The sequence below is a fragment of the Furipterus horrens genome, unplaced genomic scaffold (genome assembly GCF_987537825.1).
Source record: "Furipterus horrens unplaced genomic scaffold, mFurHor1.1.pri manual_scaffold_15, whole genome shotgun sequence".
NCBI classification, from domain to species: domain Eukaryota; kingdom Metazoa; phylum Chordata; class Mammalia; order Chiroptera; family Furipteridae; genus Furipterus; species Furipterus horrens.
In genome coordinates this window covers 18,447,224-18,469,026 of record NW_028327185.1, presented here as the reverse complement: position 1 = coordinate 18,469,026, position 21,803 = coordinate 18,447,224, and the positions used below count along the sequence as shown (strand labels likewise).

The following is a 21,803-nucleotide window of genomic DNA, read 5'->3' as shown; positions in this document are numbered from 1 at the left end:
GGTCGCTCCTCTTTGAAGTACAGCCACTATTCCAGCCAGACTATCTTCCTCCTCATGGTTCTCCCCCTTACTCCTGCCAACACACCTGTGAGTTCTGCTGGTTTATGGCTCCCACACCCTTGCTCCCACCATTCAGACCTCATACGTTCCTTAGGATCTACCCTGAGTCCCATTCCCAAATATCTCCCTCAACTCCATCTTCACTGAGCTCTCTTTTCTTGTAAACTTTACATACCTTTTATTCCTGAAGGATCTTCTCTAGAAATTTTTAAGGGCAGGGGAGCTGTTTTATACTACTGTCTCATGCAAAACACCTTTTGTTGTTGTTCTTGTTATTTGTTAGTTCATGTTATCACTTCGTGAGTGCCTCAAGGGACCTGCCCTGAACCTCACCTCTCCTTCCCCTTATTTCAGTCTAGTTTCTAAAACTATGGTGAGACTTTGTGAAAGTCTGTGGGGGTTTTCGTCCTATTACGGTCCATTCACCGTTCTATGCTTACATGCTGTTTCTAGTCCCTATTTTCCAGATAAAAATAACCCAGGCCAACATGGTCTAAACTATTTTTAACTGCAGATACCAGGACAAAGGTCTGCTCTGAAGGTGAAATGAAGTTTTATGCCACTGCCTAGGCCCAAAGCCAGTCGTTCAGGTTGCAGATTGTGGTAGAACCCTGTCCATCCACGTATCTTGAGAGGACAGTGCCTGAATATCTTAGCTCCCTCACCCCCTGAATTGCCAAGGATCACGTGTCATTTCAAAACAAAGAAGCAGAATAGACGTGGTGTTGAAAGCGACTTCTTGAATACTCTTCTGAATGACCTAGAAGAGAAGCTTATGTCTAGCAAGCTGACAAAAAGCTCAGCCTTGATACCGCATGATTGATGTGCCGAGTAAAAATTTTCAAGAGCAAAATTTTAAACTTCTAAAGTTATTATAGTTTTGATTTGGCTTTAGAGCTATAATTTATTCAAATTTTCAAATATATTAAAGGAGGTTTAAGACTTATGTTTAACAAAAAAGGACAAGATGAGAACTGTTTATGATAAGGAAACCTTTGGCTTTAACCAAATTCAAGCATTTAATCAACTTCATGGGAACAGCTGATTTAACTGTTTAAAGAGGGCACTGGTAGTGCTGATAATAGCAGCTGGACAGTGTAAGATCATTTGAAATTGGTCTTGAGTTGCATACAAACATTTTTATGCTTATAAAGAATTTGTCCCCATTTTGCTTTAATTTTTCTATTTAAAATGTGTTTTCATTCTGAGTACAGTTTTTTTATTGGTAAATAAAATAGCCTGAGATTTAATATTTACCAGAGATTATTTATGTGCAAAGAATGGTTGTAGTTTTGGGTGGTTACAACCCTGTGTATTTTGGAATTTCTTGAATAAAGAAACTTTTGCCTAAAAATTACATATAATAATAGCAACCCTTCCCAAAAGCTTACAGATTTTTTTCAACGTAATTATATAGTGATTCTTAACTTTGTTTTGCTTCTGGGCCCATTTAGGAATCTAATAGAAACTATATACCTCCTCACCCTAAAAATGAGCCTTCATGTAAAATTGTGCTTATAAATAAGCCCATCCATAGTCTCTACATTAAGAACCCCTGTTAGAAGAATTCTAAAGGACAAAGCAAAATAAAAAACTTGAGCATTTCATGTCTAGTTACAGTAGAGCAAAGTTTCTACGTTTATTGAGTTACTATTCTTGCCCCATGTCTATAGAACTGTGCTTTGTTTCCCCCTGCCCCCACAGCAGTCAACTTAAATTAGAGCCAGATAAAAGGATATACATGACATAAAATGAAACAAATCAGTTGGTATGTGCCATGGCCTTATTTTTTAAAAAGATTTTATTTATTTTTAGAGAGAGGGGAAAGGAGGGAGAAATAGAGGGAGGGAATGATCTGTTGCCTCTTGCAACAGGGGCCTGGCCCGCATGTGCCCTGACTGGGGTGACCTTCCAGTTTGCAGGACAGTGCCCAACCCACTGAGCCACACCAGCCAGGGCTGAACTTTATTTTTAATTAAAAAGAATTTGTTGTTGCTTGGGCATTTGGCACACAGCCTTGGCACTGTGAAAAAAGAAACTGGTCAGTTTATAAGGGCATCTTGAGCTGCATTTCAGGTAGTTTTTTTTTATATAATGAGTAATGAAGTAACTCAGACTGAGGGACACCTTCATCAAAGGGTCTTTGTCTTTGTACCCGCTCCCCCTTAGCAAAATGAAGTCAAATGGCAATATTCATAATTATACCTATGTGAAAGATTGGATCAAATCTCATACAAATAAGCTTATACTCATTTTATAGTTTTTATTTATGTAAACATTAGGTGTTTTGTAATTTGCTATTATTTAGTATCTTTTATTTACCATATAATCTATAATAGGAGACTTTAAAAACAATCCTAAAAGTTAATTCTTCCCTAAAATACTGTTGGATATTGAGGGCGGGGGTGGTGGCATAGCTAGTTTTCATTCATGGTTTATGGATTCTTTACTCTTAAATAATATCTTATTCATATTTTAGAGGTTTTATATCTGATATGAAACTAATCCTCAGTCATCTTCTGTCTGAAACTTGCTGTTTTTTGTGTGGTTTGGAATTGTTGAGTTTAATATGCCTGTGTATGTATAAGTGGGAATTTGTTTCATAGGTGTAAATCTCCAGAAAGCCATGTGGACTGTGGTGGTCAGCATATAGATAGTATCTGAAGCCACAGGGCTGAATGCAGTTCTCTGGAGGAAAACGTTTGCTTAGCAAGAATAGTGCTAATTACAGAAGCCTTGGGGGAAACAAAATTCTTCATTTGAGGAGAAAGGGGAGGTGGGTAAAGTAAGTTGGAAAAAAGGAAGAAAAAACCCAGAAGTCAGTGCTATTTTAGAAACCACGGGAGGAAGAGGGAGGTGCAAGAAGGTCAGTGGTATCAAACACCACAGAGGGCTGGCTGATCAGGATTGGAACAAAGGATATGTGTTGCTTTAAGTAAAAGTGGGGAGGGCATGATTTAGGACTTGGCCATGGTAATGCCATTGTTGTGATGAGAGCAAAAGTCAGAGAGTGGTGAGTTGAGAATGAGGGGTAAGCAAGAAGATGTAGGCAAAGGTGCTAGACCTTCACTTTAATGGTGTCTTGGAGTCATTAAATCTTGTTCAAGTAGGGATTCTGAATCACTGAGTCTGGGGTGAATCCCGAGGGCCTGCATTTCCATCAACCTCCCAAGCAATGGGGATGCAGCTGTTCTGAGGACTGCCTAGACTCACAGTTACGCAGTGAGGCGTCCGGGCACTGTAGCAACCTCACAAGGCTGCTGTGGAATATGTTGCAATTTCAAGGGAAATAGAGCAACATCTCTTGGACCACAGCATTAGATTGCTATATAGCAGGTCCTTGAATAACCTTATTTTTTATAACATACTTTCTTTATAACATTGATGAGATGCAGTAAGAATTTAACTCTTGTTTATATCAATTAGCCTGTGGGAAAACTTGTTTTGTTACACGTCATTTTGCTAAAGTTACAGGACCTATTGAGGGAATTGAGTACTTACCGTATGTCTTTTGGTGATGTCATGCCTTCATGAAGCTGGATTTTCAGTGCTTGCTCTGATTTTTAGAAAAAGTAAGTACCACCAAAAATAAGTGTGAAACAGGAAATGAGGTTGTCGTGTCCAATCTGACTCCAAGTTTTGAAAATTTTCACAGTTCCCAACAGGTGCTAAATTGTGAGAACTTAAGTACTTGCTAAGTGGTTTGGCTCATCCTACTTAATAAAGAGAACTGTTAGTTATTCTTTTGGCCTAGAAGTGTCATGAAAAAGTTACTTAGACCAAGAAAGATTAGGAACCATTGGTATAAACTGTTTTTCATAGAAACTTATCTGTGTAGCCAAGCAGCTGAAATGGAAGGCGATAATACTGCTGTTGTAAGGCTCTTATTATCAGAATAATTTTTCTGAGATTACCCTGTTTATTTATTAGAATTGGGCATTTAATCTTAATATGTCTTTATTTGATATACTTATTTAAGCATTAAAACCTAGTGTTTTATAGTGACTAATAAAGTTTGAGCTTTTAGGGCAGTAAGTGTTACCAAGTACTGTTTGGCACACATTATTTCGGACTCTGTGATGCCAGTCATATTTCTTTTAATTCTATTTGAAATGTCCTCTTTATGTCATTATAAAGGATTGAAAATTAAGAGACCTAGAGTTTTGTGCTTTGGGATTCCCATCTCTAAAGAGTTGGGGACCAGACCTTATGGCATCTTCCAGTTTTAAAATTCTGGCGTTTTTATTTTAAATTTCTGCTACATCAGAAGTGCTGCCAGGTGGAACATACAGTCTTCCAGCTGGACTGCAAGAGGTAGAGCTCAGGCTTCTTGTTTCAGAGGTAAGGAAAGCCACCTGATGATGTGTATATGGCCCGAGACCTCCCACCGGTTGGTGGCAGACGAGCAGGACAGAGGCCTTTCTGCTTCTGCCTTGTTACACTTGCATTTCCTCAAAACAGTTTTACCACTTGAAGACAGTTGGGATTCATTTGATTAAAGAAACATTTATTGAATATTGTGTACATAGAAGTCATTTTACTAGGCACCTTGTTAGCTTCCTAGATGTACAAAAGAGTGAATATGCGTGAGAGCCATATTGCATGTGGGCTCAAAACTGGGCTGTCGGGTCCAAAGAACCTGGGTTTACAGCTCAGCTGACCGTTTGGCTCTGTGGCCTTGGGTATGTTAGCCATCCCAAGCCTCAGTTTCCTTGTCTGTAAAAGGAGGATAATCGTAGTAGGCATTGTATATAGTGTTGTGAGGAGTGAGATAACAATTATACTTAGAATGGTGCCTGGTACATAGTAGGCTCTCTTAGAGATTATAATGAAGGTGATATAAAAAGGAATTGAGATTTACAGAACACTTTCCATTGTTGTCTTTCCTAATTTTTCAAATGAGAAGGAAGTTCCAGTGCCCGACAGCTGTTGGTCATAGCTCATAGTTAACCCTATCTGTGGGCCAGGCAGTGGTACAAGCAGTTTTTACGTACTGGTTTATTAACCATGCAGGTATACTATTATTTTCACTTTACAGACAAGGGAAATCAGGCAAAGAAAAGTTAAATCACCTGCCCAGAATGACCCAGCAGGGAAGGGGCAGAGGTGGAATTCAAGGGCAGGCAGTCTGGCTTCAGAGCCCACTGTCCCTAATGTCTGTTCTTTTCTTTCATGTGGTCTTTTGGGAAGGTCAAAGCCATTTTGCAAACCAGAAAGCACTGCAGAACATGCGGCACTACTTTGATCTGACTTGGTCACTGTACTCCAGAGATTACAGTCCACCAGGAATGTGTCTTCAGGCTAACCCTACTCACTTCCTTACTGCATGTTGCCCTCACCATTTTGGCCATGTTTTTTACAATAATACCTACTCCAGTTTGTCAATATCCTTCCTCTGATTTGTCCCCAGAAATGGATACAGACTTCAGGTATGGCCTGAGCAATACAGAATCTAGTAGAACTGTTTAATGTAGCTTAGGGTTGCAATGGCCTTTTAGCAACGTGGTGGCTGGTTTAAGTATATGGTCTAACAAAAACTCCTAGGTCTTTTTTTTTTTTTTTTAATATCTATTCTGCCAAACTGTTTTATTCCCATTTTATAGTTTACTCTGCAAGATAAAGTTAGTACCTGCCTTAGAGGAGTATGTGACTTGAATGGAAAAATGACTAAAAATTCTTAGCACAGTGACTGGCACATAGTAGTACCTCAGTAAGTAGTGGTTGTTTTCTTGTTCTGTATATTTATCTAAACTTTCCGTATTCAGAAAAATTGCATTGATAAATTCATTTCTTTCTGTGATTCAAAATCATTGATAAAAAAGTAGATTAGCTTGAGGCTAAAGACAGAATTGAATCTCCTTCCAGGCTGACAGAGGCCTAGATGTGAGATATAGAGAGAAGCAAACTCTTAGTTTGTTCAGCTCACAGTTCACCATCTTATCAACTAAATATGTGAGATTTTTTTTCAAGACTCCTTAAAATGTATCTGGTTGGTTCTTCCTTCATAATTAATTTACTTAAAATTCTCTCAAAAGTAGAGCCTCACCTTTGATACTCTTAAGACACTGGTTCTCAACCTTCCTAATGCCGCAACCCTTTAATACAGTTCTTCATGTTGTGGTGACCCCGAACCATAAAATTATTTTCGTCGCTACTTCACAACTGTAATTTTGCTACTGTTATGAATTGTAATGTAAATATCTGATATGCGTGATTAATCACAAAAACAACATGTAATTATATATGTGTTTTCCAATGGTCTTAGGCAACCCCTATGAAAGGGTCATTCGACCCCCAAAGGGGTCGCGACCCACAGGTTGAAAACCGCTGCTCTAAGACTTCTTGCAACATTCTCTTCAAATTCATCATGTCCTTACAGTGCTGGTCCTTAATTTTTATTTTATGGCCCATCAGTCACTTTGGTTGGAGCAGTGGACCACATCACCCTCTAAAACCAAAGCAAAACTTCTTTTTTTTATCAACAGCACATTTAGACATAATACTCAATAACAATCTGTAAAATCCCATCTACAGTAGATTGACATTTAATGATGTTGATTAGATGAGTGCGGTAGTTCAGTTATTTACAGGATTTAGTGCACATTGTGACATAAAGATTAAACCTGGGGGTGGGGGGGAAGTGGGACAACTGTAATAGAAAAACAATAAATAAATTTAAAAAAAATTTTTTTTAAAGATTAAGCCTGGCCCAGTGGAAAACTGTGGATCCAAGAAACATGTAGTTCTGCAGACTGGGGTGGAGGAGCAGTGGCATAGATACTTGCTCTGGTGGGCAGTGGCATCGAAGGTTTTAGAGGAATGTTGGAGGTCAGCGGGCACTGGCAGTCTACCTGGAAGTCTCCCGGTATTAGGTTTAGACAACTTGACTTAATAGTTGTTATGGAACTCTTGAATTTCTTTCTTTCTTTTTTTTTTTAATTAAATATCCCAGAAATTTATTTAATGTTTGCTTGATACATTTATATAGAAAGGTTGGGACTGTTTGCTTTGTGTGCCCCTGGTAAATCATATGGAGGCACTGACAAAGGGGTGTCAATCTGGAGACGTCAGAAATGGAAAACCCAATTTTATGACTGTTCTTAGCTTGAAGATTTGTGTCTAGTGAAATTAGGCCACTCCCTTAAAAAATGCTCAATGTGTTGGAGCTACTGTGTGAAAACAGCTGACATTTTAGGAGGGCATTTCACGTTTTGGCCTGTTAGAACATTTAAATACTTGGAAATAAAAAATATTCAACTTTGAAGTTTTCAATACTGGAAAACTTAAGTCTAGGGTTTATAGCCACGAAGGGCTGTTTTGTGTTCCCTAAACTGGACTCTTTCCCACAAAGTTAATCTTTGACTTTGGCTTCCATTTCTTCTGCATCGTCATCTCCATCCACTTCTGCATTTTCTCTCTCAAGCCTTTCCAGCTGCCTTGCAAGTTCGGTTTCATCTGTATCTGTGACCACTTTGGGCTCCATCAGAACATGGAAGACACCCCTCCTTTCTTCAGTCTTTTCTTTAATAACAGTCATAGCTTGATTGAGGACAGAGAGACCTTCTGTCCTCTCCAGGGTTGTTGTAGTCATCACACACCGAGGAGGAGCTATTAGATTAATCTTCATGGACATGGTTTCTGTAGAACAATTCAAACCTGCTTTCAAAGCTTCTTTTACGGCATCAATGCCTTCATAACCATAACAAGCCACTTCAATATCTGCTTGAGTTTTGACAGCCTGTGGGGTCAAACGCCTATTAATATTGTTAATGAGTACTTCCCGTTCATCTTCATTCAAATCTAAACTATCCAAAATAGATGGGTCTGAGACTGCGTGCTTAAATGCATCATAGGCACCGAATCCGGGTCTCTTGTATTTGTCATCAAAGACCCAAGCGGTCCTCTGGAACAGGCTTTCTAGCTGCTCACCCTTGGTGTACTCTAACACCTCAGCAGCGTGATGAAGGATGCTGTAAACAGTTTTGGATTTGGTGAATTTATCTTCACATTTGATTGCTTCCTCTGGAGAAACTCTTCTTTTCGACAAATCATTGTATCCTTTTTCTTTGTCCACTCAAATGACAACCACACATTCATTCCTGCCAATTCGGATGAGTTTGTTTATGGAACGAATACGTCTTCTGGACAACTCACTAAGAAGAATCATGCCGTCAATATTGTTGTATTCCAACAGGCTGACGTAAGCCCCCATTTCAGCAATGGATCTTACATTCACCATCACTACATCTTCCACCTCAGGAAATTTGTGTTGATAAAATCTACAACTTAGACCCGGCATTCTGAGGTATATGTGTGAATCCCGTAGCGGAGTCCCCGGCCGCGCTCTTGAAACTGAGAGAACAGCAGTGACCCACTCGCAGCAGTCTTGAATTTCATTTACACTATTATTACAAACCACTCACTAGATTTACTTGGAAATTCTTAAAAGCAAGCTTGTTTAGGGCCAAAATAAAGTCACATGGTACTGAATGAAAACCAGTCTGTAGAAATAATTTAGTAACTGTGGCTTTCTCCCCTCTCCCTACCTTCTCCCTCTCACATTATCCTCACCCCCCTTCACTACCCCCCCCCCCGAAATCATCAGTCGATTCATTCAACAGATATTTGAGCCTCTGTGTTTAGCATAGATTAATAAGACCTGGTTCTTGCTCTGTAGAAGTCCAAAATCTATTGGGGAAACCCAGAAAATCAATATACAAGGTTGTCTAGGTGTGGCAGTTTATAAATAATTAAGCAGCTTTTCTAATAACTGTGAAAAGAAGAGAACATTAAATTCATTCAAAGCAACAAAAGTAGAATAGAGGTTAATGTTATTTAAAACAAGGACATCACTATTTTCTAAGATCTGATCTGGTCATTCACATTAATTACACTCCCAGCAGTGGTATGGACAGGCAGATTAAATTAAAACAAAGCTCAGGTAGATTTATTTGTAAAGTGGAGACGGTCACTTCCCTGCATAACTCACAGAGGTGTTGCAGGACTGAAATGAGATGCACCGTATGCAGCTGTATAAACTAGGTCTGTGCAGAGAAACTGGTATCTTGCAAAGGCTACGACTTGAATCTGTTGGTCATGGCACAAGAACTTTTCACCAGTATTTGGTTGTCTGCTTACAATGGGAATTGCATTGTTATTGCGGGGGGTGGGGAATAAGCTCATTATTAGAGTTACTGATTTCTTAAGGGTCTGGTTTATATGATTTTATGATCAGTCTTATCAAGTAAGGAGTGCTGACTTTGTGTCTATTAAGTCTTAAATTGAAATGAGCACTCCAGCAATTACTGAATACCTCTCCAAGCATTAGGACTAGGGCTGAGTTTAAACTTTTAAGTACTGCATTTGAGTCCATTTATTTTGGGAATTAAAAAAAACACAAAAACCAGCCTGTTGTTACTGCTGCATGATTCTTCATCAAGAAAATTAAAAACAAAACAAACATTTATTCCTTTATAGAGTAACCCAAAGGAAGAAGTCACTAGCTGTTTGCCAGCTGCAGTAAGAACAGCTGTGCTTCGGAAGTGGTGCCACTCGGTCACCTCTCAAGTGAACAAAACTTATACAGAACTGATGGTGTCGCTTCCTTGCTCAAGACTCTTCAGTGACTCCCTGCTGCCCCCAAGACCGAGTCTGAGTTAGTTATCAAGGAATGCTAACCTTCCAGGAAGGGCCTTGGGTGTGGCCAGCCCCTTGCCTCACCCCTCTGCCCTCCTTGCTTGCATTTTACACAGCGCACGTGTCTGTGCACACACCCCATGCTGTTTCTTCTGTTGTGACTTTGTCTCTTGGGAACATTGTCCCTCTTCTTTGCCTGGCTGTTTCCTATTTTTCCTGACCCCAGCTTCACTCCAGTGCCCAGGCTGGTCATTTTCAATGTTGTCTGTGTTGAAACGGTTGGTTCTCCTTTCCGGTCCATTGGCGTGGAAGTTCTTTAAGAACAGGACCAGCTGCCCAGCATAGTGCCTCCCACCTACCCTAACTGAAGACGTTCCAAACTGAACTCCTCGTTGCCGCCTGTTGTCTTCCTCCATTTATGGTCATCACATTTTTGCAGCTTCTCAATCCAAACCTTAGAGTCATCCTTCCTCTCTCAAACCACATACCCATCCTTCTGAAAAGCCTGAATATTCTTCCTTCAAAATAGAATGAGCTCCAGCTGCTCCTTACCACCTGGTCGGAGAAGTCACCACACCGCACCTGAGTTACCACAGGAGCCAGCCTCTGACTCCTGCCAGCCTTCAGTTGTTTCTGCGTCAGGGACACGCAGACTTTGTGCAAAGGGCCAGGTGGGAACAATTTTAGTCTTTGTGGCTCCCACAGTTTCTGTCACCGCTGCTCAGCTCTGCGGTTGTAGCATGAAAACAGGTATAGATGATAACATAACCTAATGAGTGTCCAATGCAACTACTTACAATACAAAGCAGGCAGTGGGATGTAGCTTGCCAGCTGGTGGTCCCTACAGCCTGCGTGACTTGTGCCTCACTCTTTACCTCTCCGACCCCACCTTCCCCGCTCCCCTGATTTTGCTGTCTCCTCTGCAGCCACACTGACCCTCGTTTCCCTTACAGGCGCTGGACACAATAAGCCTGGAACTTCCTCATCTTTTTCTAACGTGCTCAGATGTCAGTTCTCAGAGAAGATGACCTGACCACTCCATTAATAATTACACCCCAGCATTGCATTCCCCATTCCTGTTTTCCCCCCAAATGTGTATCTTCTAGCATGCTACATATTATTCTTTGTTGACTTCTTTGCTTTGTTGTCCTTTTCCCGCCTACTGTAATTATGTTCCCTGAAGGCAGTCACTTTGTTCTGTTCATTACTGTATCCCCGAGATCTAGAACAGTGTCTGATATGTAGTCAATGCTCAGAAAATATTTGTTAAGTGAATAGTGGATATTTTTAAGGTTTTTTTTAAAGGTGGTGGTTGTTTTTTTAATGAGGTCTTCCTTCTCTCTTACCACCACCAAATCCTGTTTCACATTGTTAATTCTGCTTTAGCTGTCCTGTCCTTCCCCTTCCCCTTCCCTTCATTCAGGCTCTGTCTCATCTGTATGTCAGGATCCTCTTATCCCCTGTCGTCCAGTCCCTCCCCCACAAGTAGTCTGAGTGATGTTTGTAAAATTTGAGGTAGGGATTATTTTGCTACTGTTATTCAGAATTTGGCCATGTGTTAATCAGAATCCTTTGGAATGCTTTTTTAAAATTCCAAGATCCCAGGCCTCATTCCATCCCTACTAAATCACAGTTTCAGATGGAAAGTTTGGGAATGATTGTATTTTAAGTAGTAGACCAGAGGATTCTTACTGAACACATTTGGCTACATCAGGCTTCTAAACAAAGCTCCTGGGCAAGTCAGCAAGAGCCTTTCTGCCCCACCCCGCCTGTCTTTCCTGCCCTTCCTGTCCCATCTCCTGCGCACGTCATCGTCCACCAGTGTTTGCTGTTTGCATCTCCCTCAAGGTGCCATAATTACCCCTGCTTTTGGTGAATACTCTGTCCCCTCTAATTGGAATCTCCCCCCTACTCTGGAAAACTGTTTTTATCCTTCAAAATTCTGCTCCTTTGTCACTTTCTCCATAAAGTCTTCTCTGACGCCCCATCCCCGGGAGAGCATTAACCGTCTTTGCTCTCTGGGGACCTTGTATGACTCTGTTGCATTTATTACACTGTCCTGGACACTTTGCATAACTGTCTTCCCAATTACAATCCCACTCAAGCCAATTGGGTGGTTTAGGTATCAGGGAGATTATTTTTGAGAGAGAGTGCTCACATTTCAGGCAAGAGATGAGTGAGTGAGTGCTATAGATCCGCTCCTCAAGAACCTAGCTTTCAATTGGCAGGTTACTGTGACAGAGCTCTGCTATACATCCAGCATCTTATCTGCAAGCAGGCACAAAAATACTCTTACAAACTTTTCTGTACTGGATGAAGTTCCTACTCTCCATCCTTTTAGCAATGTTGAGCAGACAAGCACATTTTCTGAAAGATTTATTCTAGGCAAAAGTGCCAGTCTGGTTTTAAGATTCAGTTTAACCTAGTTGAAGTCAGAAAATGGAATTTCCTTATAGGAAACGAATCACAGAACCAGCAGGAACTAGTCCCAAAGAATGCAGGCCACTGTGTTCACTGAATTCGTATGTGCTCTTGTGGAGCACTGAGTGGCCCCTATGTGCTGTATCGCCAGCCAAGCCATGTGTTTTGAGCACCATTCTTTATAGTCATTTCTAATATCTCATGTTAATTACCAAACGCTGGATTTGAGGAGCGTTAAGGACACTGGAGTGAGGTTTTTGATTAGAAACTCAAAATTAACCGGTGATTGTGTACGGAATAGGCAGAAGTACATTCACAGTTGTTCATATGGAAAGAGACTTGTAGGTTATGATCATTAAATGGCTTTGTTAATACGGAAGAATGCCACAGTGGCACAGTAAACCCACTTTTGCCCATCCTGGATATGCAGTAGTTTTTTGCAAATGTTAACTTGCCACTGTGGGATGAGTATCAGAAACCTAATTCATGCCCTTCAGTCCATGAAAACATATAAATGTATTACACTCTTCTGTTCTGAAATAATTTAAATAATAGTTTAGATCACATCTTTGTTCCAGACTCGAGTCGAAGCAGCTGTGGAACTTTTCGTCTCTCTGTCCCATGCCTAGTGTAGTACTTGCTCAGGGGCCTCGAGAAGTGCTGACGTAAGTGTTTGTGACTATAAGCAGCTGGGTTTTTTGTCCTGTTTTTATTTTTCTTTTAATGCTAAATTAAATGGCAAACTCTGCCAGGGAGTTATATTAATAACATAGCAAGTTTGCCATAGCTGTCTGAGCCTGTGTCTTACCATCTCCTTGCACAGTGGGAGAAATCGTGTAACTCCCTGGGTGGGGATCAAGCTGAGGCCAGCTCAGGATCTCCAGCCTGCTGTGGAGAGAGGTTGCTCTGTCTGTCTTCATGTCCATGTGCATGCACCGCCCCCTTCCCCCCCAAGTCTGCAATTTGGGTGTTGTGGCTGAGTGGCGTAGACTCAGTGCTGCGTAGGAGCCCGAGGAAGAGCTGTGTGGGGCTGGCGAGAGTGCAGCCGAGGTTAACAAATTGTAGGTCTCCGTTCTGACAGCAGAGCCACACAGCTCAAATATAAACTGCTTCACCCGACAGATTCCGCGTTTGCAGCGTAACTTCGTCAGTTGCGTGCCTGACGGGAAATGGACAGCAGTGGGCTTTATTATAGTCTCTAGATCACATGGCTCGTTGGGAGCGCTGTCCTTAAGCAAGTTGATTTTTAAATGTGTATTGAAGTGTTTTCTCTTGCGCTAGAATTAGGGCCCAATAAGGAAAGTAATGTGTCTGGCATTAGATTAAACAGTCCATCATTCTTGGGCCATTTGGGGAGTAATTTGTAGCAAGGCTATTTATTATCTTTCCTTCCCCCCCCCCCTGCATTTTTCACATTCCTATGAATATGGTCAAAAGAATCTATTGGAGTTTTTAAAACTTCAGTTTATAGTGCTAATTAATATGGTTATATGCTGTTTTCCTGCACAAATAATAACTGCCTGTATTAAAATACTCTATAGGAACATAGTAAAAATGTTGAAATGTTGTCATGTTATATGACAGAAGGTTAATAGCTAAAGAGCCCTTAAAAATCAGTAAAAAATGAATAACTCAGGGGACTGAATAAAGGATGTGAGTAAGCAATTAACAAAAGAAGATTAAATGGCCAATAAAAATATTTTTAAAAAGTTTACTTTTACAATTTCAGTTATGATTAAAACATTACTAATACTGAATTTTTACCTATCAAGTTGGTAGTTTTTGAAAGAATAAAATTTAATGTCCAGGTTGGCGAATGTGTGGGAGGAACTGCATCCCGTTGCAGTGCTGGTGTGTGTAGCTAATGTAACCATTCTGGAGAAAATTTTGACAGTGAAACAATTTTAAACATTGTAATTTCACATCAAGAAATTTAATTTTAGGAAGGTATCAAGGATACGTACAATGTACAATGAAAGGGATTCAAAACTATTGATCACAATATTGTTTATAATAGCAAAATATTTTAAAAATAACATTTTAAGGAAAAAAACCCTAAATGCCTTTATAAGTTCTGTTTTATAATATGTGTTTATTATTTACAACTAGTAAAATAATTGGTCAAAAATCATTTGCAGTGAGTCAGCTTTTGACCAGTTGTTGAACAGTTTTCCCATGATCGGGAAAGCGACAACACTTACTGAGCTCTTGTTCTGAATGACTTTATTCCATAAGAATCTGTCCTTTGTTCTCTTCTTTTCTCCCTGTACTCTCTTCCTGGGCAATCTCTGGCAGCCACATGGCTTCAGCTATCCCATATGAAGATGGCTCCTAAATCTGCATCTCCAGCCATGACCTCTTTTTGGAGTTCCAGACTGGCATTTCCAACTGCCTTTTGAACATCTGCACCTGGATGGCCTCCCAGCATGGCAAACTCAGTATGTCCAAACAGAATGAACTCCTCTCTCCCCAACCCGTGTTCCCTGTTTCCATTGATGGTCAGTAGATCTGAAGCAGACAGAAATCCCCTTAAACCATCTTTGATCCAACCCTGTCCCTTGCTCTGCCTATGAAAACACTTACCAAGTCCTTTTCCTCCTCTCCTGTTCGTTACCCTTCCCGTCCCTCTTGGCCTGCTCATCTTTCCCCACTGGCCAAGGCCCCTCCTCTGCATCAGACTGTCATCTCTTTATTGCAGTTATGATCTGACTGGTCTTCCCAGTGTCATTTTTCCTCGCCCTCTTCCCCCAGTCTGTTGCAATCTATTTGTCCTGTTTCTGAAGCAGTTCTGACCATGTTGCTCCCCTGCCAAAAAACAGTGGCTTCCCTCTGCCTATAGAATAAAGGTTGTTCTCCGTAGCAGGCGTTCTGATTTCTCCACAGCCTAGCTCTTTTCACTTTTCTTCCCTTTTCTCAAGAACTCTGTGCTTTAGCAAATCTGAATATTCCTTATCACCAGATATATTCTGTATTTTGTATTTAAAATTTCCCTCGTATGATTCACTCTATTTGAAATGCCCTCTTTTCCAACTTCTATATTTCTTTTAAGCTTAGTTCAGGTGCTGCTTCTTCCATCAAGTCCACCGTGAGCTGTCATAATGCTCTCGCCGTGCTCCCTTTCCCAGTCTTGTGTTTCTGCTTGGAATTAGCTGAGTAGGCTTTAACCTTGGTCTTCTGAATGGCCCTTATTACCCTGTGTGGACTACAGGCTCTTCTACAAGACACTGCCCTTGGTCTTACCATTGTATCCTTTTTTCTGTGTTAGTTTCATTTTTCCATGATACAGGTTTGAAAAATTTACTTCTTAAAACATAAAGTCTGAGTTTATTTATGGTGAGATATGTTATTTATAGCGTTAAATTTAGCAAAAAGAAAGTCAGGATATTTAAAAGCACGTAGATTTCCCTTCCCTGTTACCTGCATTCAGTATGTGAGTTAGTGCAGTGAACAAAATTTATAACTTCTTATAAAGTTTTTAATTGTACCTTTAGGACATATGAGATTTACATAAACTAAGCAGGTACAATTGAAATCTAAAGTTTTAAAAATTGTTCTTATAGTAAATACATACCAACTTGTTCTCCATTCAGTTCTTTCCGTGACCTATTTTCCCCCTGTCTGAGCTCGATTTATGTAAGCCCCAAGGGAGGCAGAGTTGTGGTGGGTGTGCTTTGGGAGTGGATGGGCAAGAGGCACAACTCTGTACAACTACAGAGTTGGAAAACACGTTAAGCAGTAGGTCTGTACGTGGGAGAATTAAACATTATGCATGAAGCGTGTATCCCTGTAGCAGGTGGGGGTCACGCAGGAGCCTATGTTACCCATTTCCTCTGAACTCTTCAGTCAGACTAAACACAAGCCTTACTGAGCCAGGATTTGAGCAAGAATACAGGAGGTGATTTTCCCTCTGGACTGCCACTTAGAGTCTCTGTGACTTTTGACAAGTTTTTCATTCTCCTTGTAGTTCAGTTTTCTAATATCTATCTCACAAATTTGTTTTGAAGGCTAAATGAGCTAATCCATGCCTGGCTTGTAGTAAGTGCTTACTAAATGTTAGCTATCAACATTACAAAGGGCAGAGTGCTCTGTAAATCTAGGCAATATGTTTTCATAGGATAGATTTTCAGGTAGTAAACCTTGTCCCCTCATTCAGGGCAAAAATAGTACTTTGATAGCTCATAAAATTTTAGTTCTCTTAGATTTGAATCAGTGTTTTAAAATAATTCAGTTCAAAAGGGAAAAAAAATTTTTTTTAAGTTTCCTGGTTCAACTTCGTATTGAATACAAGCCTTCCAATGCCAGAAATAAATGTCTTCAGATTCCAAAGAAGTATCTCAAACCTCTTCCTTCCTTTTATTCTCAAGAGTAAAAAACAAATTTATGGTGTTTTTAATTTTAACGTCCTCAATCATGTATATTTTCATATCAAAAAGGAAAAAATAGTATTTAATTGTTTTGCTTATGTTTAAATAGGCCTTTCCCAATGGGAAATTGAAATATTTAAAGTTGGTGTCTCAAAGAGATGGCAGATAAGGAACATACCTCAGAATTCTATAGTGGGCGACTGCATTGTTGCTTTTTCAGGCCAATGTCTAGACTCTTGTGCTGCCTCCACGCCAAACCTTCAGGAGTGTAGAATCGCTGCTAGTCCCGCAACTCCTCAGGAAGGGCACTGGACAACCAGGGAGTCTTATCTCACTTCAGTCCCTAACAGGTCTCTAGAGATGGAAATATTTTAATTTTTCTTGACAAACTTTGATACATTTCCTTATCTTTTGAGTTAGTACATCTAAGGTAAATCTCTTGGAATAATTTTATCCTTTATAGGTGTGTCTTAGTCCACTCAGGCTAAAATACCACAGGCTGGGTAACCCTGTAAACAACAGGATGATATTGCCCACGTCCTGGAGGCTGGCAAGTCCCAGATCAGGGCAGTCATGCCTGTCTCCTGGTGAGGGCTGCGCTCCTGGTTCACAGTCAGCCGCTTCCTGCTGTGTTCTCACTTGAGGATGGGGCAGGGATCCCTCCAGAGCCTCTTAGAAAAAGTATGAGGCACTAATCCCATTGTTAGGGGCTCTACCCTCATGGCCTTAGGACCTCCTAAAGGCCCTACTTTAAATACCAGTATCTCTGCCCCTTAGGATTTCAACACATGATAATAATCTTCCATATCGTCGTCGGCAGCCGTCCGTCTCGAGAGACGATGGTGTAGCTTCTTAAGAGTCCATCTGCACCGCCGAGAATGGCTGTGCAGTCCGACTCGGGAGTGACATGGTAGTATCTGTCTCCTCCCGTGTTGAATCGACATCTTGCGATGACGCTGAAGCTACAGAGCCTGGGCAGGGTAATATGGAGGGTCTGCTGTTGCCCATGCAGCAGACCCCCCCTCTCTTCGCAGCTGAAGGGTCCAAGGGAAAGACGGAGTCAATACAGCTTGGCTTCAGGTGCCCCGCAGGAGTTGCCGGTGTTGACTACAACGTCAAACCGCCTTAGGGACTCCGGCTCCGGATTTTCTGTCGGGGTTTACTCCCTTAGCCTTTCCCCTGAAGAGGTATGCCGCAAGGCAGCGGAGGTTTTTTGGAGTCAGAGTTTTCCTTCTCTGAGGAGAGAACTCTTCCATATAACTCTAGAATAAGGAAGCTGCCTTCTTAAAACTCATGGCCTGAGGACCTCCTTAAGGCCCTACTTTAAATACCATTATCTCTGGGAGTTAGGATTTCAACACATAGAATAAGGAAGCTGCCTTCTTAAAACTCTTACTGTGGCTTGTCAGTCCCCACCCAAGGACCACAGGTGCTCACTGTTAGTCACCTTTCATGTCCTATTTCCTCTGCTGAGTTTTCAAGATTTCATCCTATTTCTACCAGGTTTACTTTACCTGTAAAAATACCTCACCGTCACTTAGCTGTTTCCGACATTTGTTATGCTCATACTGTTTGCTTTTCTTCCCTTCTCTTTTTCAAATCACACCTGTGCTTTAAAGATAAGCTTAGGTCTTAAGGTGTAGCTCAAATTCTTGTCCTTTTATCTTATTCCACATGAGTTGTTCCTTTTCCCAGAGTTATTTTTCTGTTTGTTATTTGCTTCTCATTTGTTTTGTGTGCCTGTTTTTTTTCTTTCCTTTTAAGTTCTTTCAGACAGATACCATGCTGACCCTTTTTGTAGTGTGATGTGGTAGGTATTCCATAAATATTTTTTAATGTTGCTAATGACTTCTTGACTAATAGGTACTTAAGCAGGTAGAATCACATGTAGAATGAGTTATTAGTCTCTTGACCAAGAGATTAAGAGAAACAATTTACTAAAAATATTGTAAAGAAGAGTATTTAAGAGTCTTTTGCGTATTAAAAAACAAACTAAGCAGAAACAGCAATATCAGCATCTTTTTTACACAGATATGTATAAAATATACAAATACAACAAAAAATTACCAATTAAGAAATAAGAGCGTGAATATTATTTCAAAACTGGAAAAGCTATATTATAGTTAAGGAACTTTAAATGTTGATAATCCAACCATAGCTAAGGATAACTTTGTTAAAGTATGAATTCTGGTTTTAGGCATACTAGCTGCCAGATTTCATGAGACTTACATAAGTACCTTTTTGCCCTGGCTGGTTTAGCTCAGTGGATTGAGCGTCGGCCTGCGAGTTAAGTGTCGCTGGTTCGATCTTCCAGTCAGGGCACATCAGAGAAGGAAAACTCTGACTCCAAAAAACCTCCGCTGCCTTGCGGCATACCTCTTCAGGGGAAAGGCTAAGGGAGTAAACCCCGACAGAAAATCCGGAGCCGGAGTCCCTAAGGCGGTTTGACGTTGTAGTCAACACCGGCAACTCCTGCGGCGCACCTGAAGCCAAGCTGTATCGACTCCGTCTTTCCCTTGGACCCTTCAGCTGCGAAGAGAGGGGGGGTCTGCTGCATGGGCAACAGCAGACCCTCCATATCACCCTGCCCAGGCTCTGTAGCTTCAGCTCCACTGGAGAGGACACTCCAGCGTCATCGCAAGATGTCAATTCAACACGGGAGGAGACAGATACCGTGTCACTCCCGAGTCGGACTGCACAGCCATTCTCGGTGGTGCAGATAGACTCTTAAGAAGCTACACCATCGTCTCTCGAGACGGACGGCTGCCAACAACAACAACATAAGTACCTTTTTATATTTCTGAAACCCCAGAAGGGGGAGTCTCAGTATATTCCCGAGTTACTAAATGCAGTTTCACTGTATCATTATTAGGCCATGCAGTTATTTGAATGAATTCATGACTCTTCCAAATTTTTGCCAGTTTCCTACAAAATTTCTCTTCCCCAAGAATCTATGAGAGCTTGACTTTCTAGGGTCTCTGAGTTCTGTCACAGTCTGATTTTCCTGGGGGTGCTTAGGCGTCCTTCTCCTCTTCACGTGTCTGGTCAGAGGGCGGGGGGCTTGTCTGTGACCCTGGGACTCCGTTCTGCTAGAGTGGGGCCGGCTGCCGTGCTCCTCATTCCAGTCGCCAGCATTGAGCTGTAGCCACTGATAGGCTTTCCAGGAGTTTGCCAGTTCATGTTGAGTTCTTCATTTTATCCTTCGCACAGTTAACCTAATGCGCTGCTGCCTTTCCTGGAGTGATATGGCCAAGGTGAAAGCAGCTTAAATGCAGGCCCTGGTGGGCACTGCTGCCCCTTCTTCCTACCTCCCTTATTTGGCAGAGTCCCTGTCACCAGAGCAGAGCCAAAGGGGCCTAGGGAACACCAGGTCAGGCTCAAGTGGTAACGGCCACCTCCAATGATGCATTTAGATGGAGGTACTTGATCTATAACAGGGATTATAAAACTTAATTAACACAATTGTTTAAAGCTTCTCTTTTATAGCATCTTTCATTTTTTTTCCATAAAGTCTCACTTGCCATTCAAATAAAGGAAACAGATAAATGCAGCCCCTAGTTGAAGGTTCATTTCACTGGGTAAATCCCCAGTGCTGCCCCCACGGACCTCCTCCATGTCGCCCTGAGGCTCTGAGGAAAGCAGTTTAGAAGTGACTGATACAAACAGATCCCATATTGAGGCATAATCTTCACTTTTTTTTTGGCTTTTGAGGTTTGGCTCATTGTGTCCATTGCTGGGAAACTTTTGTATCCTATGAATGTCATTGATGTTAATATTTTCATTTTCATGAACAACGCCACTCGTTCAGTTTCATAGGCTGAAAACCTCAGAGTGACTTATTCACTCATCATTGAGTATGAATTTTAAAACTAGCATTTATCACTTATCTTTATAAGTAATTTAATTACTATTTGATAACTTTGTGCTAATTCTTTGACATTTATACTGATCCATTGATTTTAATACATGAACAAATTGAAGAAATAAAGAATTTCAAGTATAACTGATAACCTTGAGCATCTTTGTTTTAGTATTCTTTATAATTCTGAGATTTCTTAAAAAATCACCCAGTTGATTATTATGTACTGCATTCCTAGAACAGGTAAGTTATTTGGTGCTTTTTATTTGGGGCCTCTCTTCACCTTCGTGTTTAACACTCTGCAATTTTCTGAACTACATCTTGTTACAAGCTGAGCAAAACAGTGACTTTCTTTCTGATTTAAAGAGGGGTTAGTTCCATGCTAATTTGTCGTTTAGCCTTCTTTAAAAATCACTGACATTAAATGAGTTAAGGTTTGGAGTTAACCTAAATTATGCCTGTTCAAATTGGTACCATTCAGAGACCATGTCAGATGGGTGTTGACTGAGACCCATGGTAAGGCAGGTGTTCTGACGTGAGCTCAGGGAGGGCAGGCCTCCTGTGGAGCAGGACAGGGTGGGACTCCTGGGTCGGGACTATTCATATGAATGAAGATCATGAAAGCGGTCCTATCCTTTTTCTGGCCTCTGGGTTGTTGGTTGTTGTTGTTTCTTTTTAACCCTGACACGAGGGCACTCTTAGAGAGATGAGAAGAGAGGGGAAAAGAGGGAGAGAAACATTGATTGGTTGCCTCTCGCATGCGTCCTGTGTACTGGGGTCCAAATCCACAACTTAGGCATGTGGTCTGATTGGGACTTGAACCCACAACCTATCGGTTATGGGATGATGCTCCAACCAACTGAGCCACACCGGCCAGGGCATCACTTGTGACAGCTGAATGTTCATAGCAGTGTTGCTCTCTGACCCCTCCAGGTCAGCTAGCTTCTCCTGCTGCTGTGAAGCAGGAGTCACCAAGCCCCCGCTGTTCACCAGTGTTCCTTATATTCTTTAAAAGAGTGTCAACACAGAGTATCTCTGACTCCTCTTATCTACTAAATGTGATTTTATCAGAGAAGGATTTACATATAAACCAGTAATCAAAAATCAGCTTATAGCTAATTTCTCTTTTAATTTATACATGAACTTTAAAAATCACCATTGTTATTACTACAGGCCATGGTTGCTTGTTATCCAGGCAATGGAACAGGATATGTACGTCATGTTGATAATCCGAATGGAGATGGAAGATGTGTGACGTGTATATATTATCTTAACAAGGACTGGGACGCCAAGGTATGAAGCCTAATCGAGCGTTTGTTCTTTCTCACAGGTACTCCTCATAGGTAAGACTTTAACACATGTAACAGTTAAAAATCCCTCTCTTAGGTTTGTTTCAGTTTTAGGTATTAGGAATGGATCTTTGTAAAATCAAACAGATACTAACATATCTCAAAAAGTGCATT

At 41.0% G+C, this 21,803-nt stretch overlaps 1 protein-coding gene and 1 pseudogene across 4 annotated transcripts in view; one reads left to right on the top strand and one right to left on the bottom strand.

The window, feature by feature from the left end:
- Positions 1–21,803, top strand: part of EGLN1 (egl-9 family hypoxia inducible factor 1) — a 44,078-nt gene that overhangs the window by 10,943 nt on the left and 11,332 nt on the right. For 3 of the 4 annotated variants that reach the window (XM_090263230.1, XM_090263226.1, XM_090263229.1), the window contains exon 2: positions 21,514–21,633. The exons of the other annotated variant lie outside the window; for it this stretch is intronic. In XM_090263230.1, coding sequence (XP_090119356.1) covers positions 21,514–21,633 — 120 coding nt within the window. The remainder of the gene's footprint in view (positions 1–21,513; positions 21,634–21,803) is intronic. 4 annotated transcript variants of the gene reach the window in all.
- On the bottom strand, positions 7,412–8,359 carry LOC149992486 (eukaryotic translation initiation factor 2 subunit 1 pseudogene; annotated as a pseudogene).